At 64.6% G+C, this 6,423-nt stretch overlaps 1 protein-coding gene across 1 annotated transcript; it reads right to left on the bottom strand.

Annotated features, from left to right (window-relative positions):
• Positions 1-1,592: 1,592 nt before the first annotated feature.
• Positions 1,593-4,160, bottom strand: LOC106892868 (soluble calcium-activated nucleotidase 1-like). Its single transcript, XM_014950439.1, has 3 exons — positions 3,497-4,160; positions 3,049-3,252; positions 1,593-2,135 (listed from the first exon to the last, which is right to left on the bottom strand). The coding sequence occupies exons 1-3, from the start codon at positions 4,113-4,115 to the stop codon at positions 1,765-1,767; spliced, it is 1,194 nt and encodes a 397-aa protein (XP_014805925.1). The 5' UTR covers positions 4,116-4,160; the 3' UTR covers positions 1,593-1,764.
• Positions 4,161-6,423: the final 2,263 nt, after the last annotated feature.

Below are 6,423 nucleotides of genomic sequence, written 5' to 3'. Positions count from 1 at the left end.
CAGCCCAGCTCTGGGGGGAGGGGGGCTGTGGAGGGTCCTGGCACCGCAGTCACCCTGTCCCCTCTTGGGCTGGCACTGCAGTCACCCTGTCCCCCGTTGGGCTGCCCTGTGCCCACAGCTCTCCCCTCCCAAACCAGGTGGGCACCGAGGAGCCAAACACCAGCCCAGCCCCTCGCTGGGTGGCTGCTGTGAAGCTGAGCTGCCCCACGAACTGGGGCAGGGGCTTGGAGGAGCGTGGGGCAGGCCAGGAGCTGCCACCCTTGTGGTCAGTGGGGTGGGAAGGAAGCCCTGGGGGCCCGCAGATGCCCGTGTTTTGCTCTTTTGGCTCCCCAGAGCGGTGCAGGTTCCTCCCAGGGGCTGCTGCCCGGGATTTCACAATCCTGCTGGCGAGCTCAGGAAGGGCTCCCCAGCCAGCCCAGCCCGGGGCTGCTGCGAACGCGTCCCAGCTGCTGCCGGCCTGCGGAAGCCAAACTGGTGCTTCTGGCCATCCCTCCCACACCGAGCACGGCAGCCCTTGGAGCAGGGACGGCCGCGCTCCCCGCCAGCTCCCGGCAGATTCCATCCAGGCCCCGGCTCTTCCCGGAGCTGACAGCTCAGGGTCCAGAGGCACCGCCGGGGCTGGAGCCCTGCACAGGCACACAGCCAGAAAACCACTGGTGTGAGCTGGGAATGGTGTGGGGGCGCAGGGATGTGTCCGTATTACACACTCGTTTCCCCCAGCCCCACGGGCAGAACTGCTGTGCTGGTACAGTGGCACCAGGAGAGGCTCTGGCCCCTGCTGCCGGTGTTTGAGGCCACTAAAAGCCTCTTCCCCGGTGCTACTGGTGGTGTGGGAGCTGCTGTGTCCCCCTCAGAGACGGGGGCAGAGGGACAACACCAGAATCCCCTCCCACGTGAGCCTTTTTCCCAGAATACAGCTCCCAGGGCCACTCATCCCCCTGGACGTCACTTCACCCAGCTTACGAGAAACGGGAAGGAAAACCAGCTTCCAGGGAAAAAAATTTGATGAAATCACCCAGGACTACATCACGGCTGGCCCCCGCCTGCGACATCCTGCTGTGGACCCATCCCTCCCCCAGTCATCCCTGACTCCAGGAGGGTCAGGAACAAGGCAGGATCCAACCAACCGTGCCTTCAAGGATACTCCTCCCTACAGGGATGCTTGTCCCCACGTCTCTGGTGTGTTCCCAGTTGGGTGCTGGGGACAGGGAAAGGAGGGAGGGTGGCTCCAGGACAGGCTGTCAGCAGGGCTGGGCTCCAGAGCCCGGGTCAGACCCGCTCCCCCAGGTACCAGGACACCCCCTCCTCCACCCAGGAGCACCACAGCATGGCAGGATGTGAGACAGAGCAGCAGAGCTGGGGCTCAGGCTCAGCCATGCCTGCAAACCCAGAGCCTGGATGTCACCAGAGCCACCGACTCGCCGCAGAGGGTTTCTGTCACAATTAGGGGCTGGGTGCTAACGGTTGCAGCACGGGGGGGACCAGCACACCAGAACTTGCCCATCGGTCTCCCGGGCTGCGGCTCGCAGCACCCTGTGGTGGCAGTCCCTTGCCACCAGGTGCCACTGCCGAAACACTCGCACCACGCCTGCTGCAGCACAGCCAACGCTTTACAGGAGATGCCAAGGCCAACTACAGAGCTGGGAGCCTTGCCCGGGCTCCCTTGGCCCAGCCCGGGGCCAGCGCCCGGCCAGGAGCGTGCTGGCACAGCCTGCCCAGCGCCCCTTGGCCTCCCTCACCCCTCTGGTCCAGCACAAAAGTCGGTTAAATAAACTCAATGCCCTCGTATTTGACGCTCCCGATCTTGGTCTCGGGCAGGAGGAAGCGCCCGTCCAGCGTGAAGGCCATGATGTAGCTGGCGATCTTGCCATCGTCCTCCTCCGATTTGAGCGCCACGATGATCTGGTCGTCCGTGTCCGGGATGAATTTGAAGGAGGAGAAGCCGTGGGTGGGGATCACCTCGCCCACCCGTCCCACCTTCACGTCCCCGAAGTCCTGGGTGGAGCTCAGCAGCAGGTTGGTGCCTCGCCGCTCGTCCGCCCGCTCCTCGTAGCGCTCGTGGCTGGCGCGGCGCGGCAGGAAGAACCAGCGCTGCAGGGTGTCGCTCCAGGAGGCCGACTCGTGGATGAGGTAACCTGCGGGATGAGGGAGCGGGGTCTGATGGCACGGGGCACAAACACGGTCCCCACAGCACCCACCCAGCTTGGGCAGGACCCCTCCTTGCTCCAAAAGACACCGCAGACGGGGAGGTCGCAGCCTCATGCAGGCAACCACTGTGAACATCTCCACCTCCTCCTGCCCCACTGCCTGTGGAACAGCCCCCCCAGTCCCTCCTGGAGCTGGGCAGGGGCACCCTGGCACAGACTCATAGAATCATAGAATTGCCCAGGCTGGAAGGGACCTCCAAAGGCCATCTAGTCCGACCCCCCCGCAGTCAGCAGGGACACCCCCAACTAGACCAGGTTGCCCAGGGCCTCGTCGAGCCTCACCTTGAATATCTCCAGGGAAGGGGCCTCAACCACCTCCCTGGGCAACCTGTTCCAGTGCTCCACCACCCTCACAGTGAAGAACCCTCTCCTAATCTCCAGTCTAAATCTGTTCCCCTCCAGCTTGAAGCTATTGCCCCTCGTCCTGTCACTGCAGGCCTTTCTAAACAGGTTCTCCCCAGCCTTCCTGTAGGCTCCCTTCAGGTACTGGAAGGCTGCTATTACGTCTCCCCGGAGCCTCTTCTTCTTCAGGCTGAACAACCCCAGCTCCCTCAGCCTGTCCTCGTAGCAGAGGTGCTCCATCCCCCTGATCATCCTTGTGACTCCTCTGCCTGGGGCCTGGCTACCAGGCTCAGCGCCCGCTAAGCCACCCTCCAGCTGCTCATGGCACAGAGAGGGGAGAGAACCAGACAGGGCAGGCTCTGGCCTCTCCATCAGGACACGGGGAGGTCTCTGACCTCCAGCACCCTTTAAATCTCAGCCCCAGCATCTATGGGGAGGCCCCAGAGCCCACAGAGGGTGTGGGACACGGGGTGGCAGGAGGGAGGGGAGGTGGCAGTACCTGGGGGTCGGATCCCCGCCGCAGCCCTCAGCGCGTTGTAGTTGGTCACCCAGTTCTCGTGGCCCACGTCGCCCTTGTAGCCGATGACCTTCACCCACTCGGGGTTCTCGTTCACCACCTCCCCCGTCGTCGTGGTCCACTCCTTGCCCAGTCCCCCCACGTAGAGGTGCTCGTCCTTCACCGCCAGCCACTCCGCCTTGAAGCCTGCAGTGGAGAGAACACTATGAACTGGGGCTTGGCCAGCACACGGACGTCAGACCGGCCCCCAGCTCCCTCAAACGTCACACCAGATAACCTGATGCTGGGCACAGCCTTTCCCCAGTGCAGCCAGCTGGTCCCCGGGCAGGAATTGCCCCTGTACCGTTCCAGGGGGTCATGGAAGAGGTGCACCCCACCCCAGCAAGCCACAAAGAGCCAAGGACTTCCCTGGCAGGACGGAGGAGCTCACCTTTCCCCACTGTGCCGTCCCCATCCGGGAGGATCACCCAGGGCACCACCTTGTTGCCCTCAATCTGGTAGACCACCCCTGTCCGGTCGTCCACCGTGTACAGCTTCCCGTTGAAGACGACCAGCTCGGAGAGCTCCATGCCCCTGCCCTTCTCAGCCAGGTGGGACTGCAGGACGCTCTCCTCTTTGTCCCACTCCACCGTCACGCTGTCCCCACTGTCCGACAGCACCAGGTAGCCCTTCTTCAGGTAACTGAACCAGGTGTGCTCCTCGGTGCCCCGGGACTGCGTGTCCAGGTCGGCGATGACTCCGATGCGGTAGCGCACGCCCTCGGGGTTTCTCTGGGGAGGGGACAGCGGGTAGGTGTCATTGTAGCGGTCCCCTGCCTGCAGGCTGAGCCGCCAGTTGCGGGGATGTGGCGGGACAGGCCGTGCCGGGGAGGAGCGGTGCAGGCAGAAGAGCAGCAGCACAAAGCCCAGGCAGGCTGAGGAGAGCACGATGGCCTTCCAGCGCAGTCGGAACCGGGGGTCAGCACCCTTGGTCATGGACGCGAGGACAGGCAGGCTACCCACGCTGATCCGGAGGGGGCTCATAGACCCATGGCAGGGCGGGACGGGCATCAGACTGGGGGGCGAGGAGAACCTGGTGGAAGGAGAGGAGGAAGCAGGTCAGAGCTGGAGCCCGATGCTGCGCTGAGACACGAGGGAGAGACAAAGAGAGAGAAGAGGGACCCCATCCCCTCTCCTGCAGCAGCAGAATCATAGAATCATATGGGGTTGGGAGGGACCTCTGGAGATCGTCTAGTCCAACCCCCCCACCAGAGCGGGTCTACCTACAGCACGTTGCACAGGAACTTGTCCAGGTGGGTTTTGAATGTCTCCAGAGAAGGAGACTCCACCACCTCTCTGGGCAGCCTCTGCCAGGGCTCTGCCACCCTCGCAGTAAGGAAGTTCCTCCTCATGTTAAGGTGGAACTTCTTAAACTCAAGTTTGTGCCCATTTCCTCTTGTCCTGTCACTGGGCACCACTGAGAAAAGACCAGCCCCATCCTTCTGACATCCTCCATATAAGTATTTGTATGCATTAATTAGATCTCCCCTCAGCCTTCTCTTCTCAAGACTAAAAAGACCCAAGTCCCTCAGCCTCCCCTCGTAGGAGAGATGCTCCAGGCCCTTAATCATCTTTGTGGCCCTTTGCTGTACCCTCTCCAGCAGTTCCAGAAGGTGCTGTCACCTCACACAGGGAAAAGCCAGCAGGCCAAGGGGGTTGCTTTGCTGCTAGAGCCACTCTTAGCCCCTTCTTACCCCCCCAGACCACAACAAGCCCCACCATGCACGACCTACTCAGCACCTCTACCTGCTGACCGCAGCACCCCAGGCAGGGAGCCGAGGCACCCCAGCCCCAGGTGAGCCCTGGGGACCCACACCGGGGTGTCCTGCCAAGCAGTGTCCCCACACAGCCCTGGGGAAGGAGGAGGTTCCCGTCCGGTGGCGAGGACGACCCTCGCTGCCTCGGGAGCGGGTGGCGGGTCTGGCCCATTAATCATCTTTGTGGCCCTTTGCTGTACCTCTCCAGCAGTTCCAGAAGGTGCTGGCACCTCACACAGGGAAAAGCCAGCAGGCCAAGGGGGTTGCTTTGCTGCTGGAGCCACTCTCAGCCCCTTCTCACCCCCCCCAGACCACAACAAGCCCCACCATGCACGACCTACTCAGCACCTCTACCTGCCGACCGCAGCACCCCAGGCAGGGACCCGAGGCACCCCAGCCCCAGGTGAGCCCTGGGGACCCACACCGGGGTGTCCTGCCAAACAGTGTCCCCACACAGCCCTGGGGAAGGAGGAGGTTCCCGTCTGGTGGCGAGGACGACCCTCGCTGCCTCAGGAGCGGGCGGCCGGTCTGGCCTGGCTCCCAAAGCCCCCAGGAACCGGCCCCGCTGGTGAGCGGCGAGCGTGTCCCCAGGCCCCACTGGGACACGAGGAGACACGTGGCAGCTCCACCCAAGCAGGATGCCAACACCCAAGCAGGAAACGCAGCGCCCAGGTCCAAGGGGCACACACCTTCACCTGCCCAGCCTTAAAACCGCAGCAGCCCCCTCCTCTCCCCCACCACTCCCAGCCCCTGCCAGGCCTGCCCACCATCGGGGCATCCCCTCCGGGCAGGACATGGCTGTGGAGCTCCCAAAGCCCCCAGGAACCGGCCCCGCTGGTGAGCGGCGAGCGTGTCCCCAGGCCCCACTGGGACACGAGGAGACACGTGGCAGCTCCACCCAAGCAGGATGCCAACGCCTGAGCAGGAAACACAGCGCCCGGGTCCAAGGGGCACACACCTTCACCTGCCCAGCCTTAAAACCGCAGCAGCCCCCTCCTCTCCCCCACCACTCCCAGCCCCTGCCAGGCCTGCCCACCATCGGGGCATCCCCTCCGGGCAGGACATGGCTGTGGGTGCCATCTGCCCACCCGCAGGGTGCCAGCGGTGCCTGTCCCTGCCACCCCCCTCCCTACAGCACAGGGGACACGGTGGCAGCACGGGGGGGGCTGCTGCAGGCGGGCACTCCAGGCTGCACAGGGCAGGGGAGGGGGGTAAAGCAGCCCCCAGGGCCTGGAAGCTGCCCCCAGTACCACCCGCTGCCACACAGCGTAGGGCAATGACACCCCCTCCACCCCCCCAACAAGGCAGGGCAGAGGGGTCCCCAGCCGCTGGCCAAGGAATGTCCCCAAAGGAGGGGTCACCGGCCGCGGTGGGGTGGCCCAGGCCTGACGCTGGGCACGGGCCGTGCCCCCCGGGGAGACCGGGCTCTCAATGTGCCTTTCAGCGGCCCCAGGACGAACAGAGGCCGCATTGAGTGTGGGGGGCCCAGCCCCGGCCGTGGCGGGACACGGGGGAGCCCCCGAGGGGGTGGCTGCTGGCCCCGGGGCCCCGCTGCGGCGGGG

Source organism: Calidris pugnax, unplaced genomic scaffold (assembly GCF_001431845.1).
Source record: "Calidris pugnax isolate Ruff unplaced genomic scaffold, ASM143184v1 scaffold9, whole genome shotgun sequence".
NCBI classification, from domain to species: domain Eukaryota; kingdom Metazoa; phylum Chordata; class Aves; order Charadriiformes; family Scolopacidae; genus Calidris; species Calidris pugnax.
Note: the sequence above shows the minus strand (reverse complement) of the source record. Positions and strands in the feature narration are given on the sequence as shown.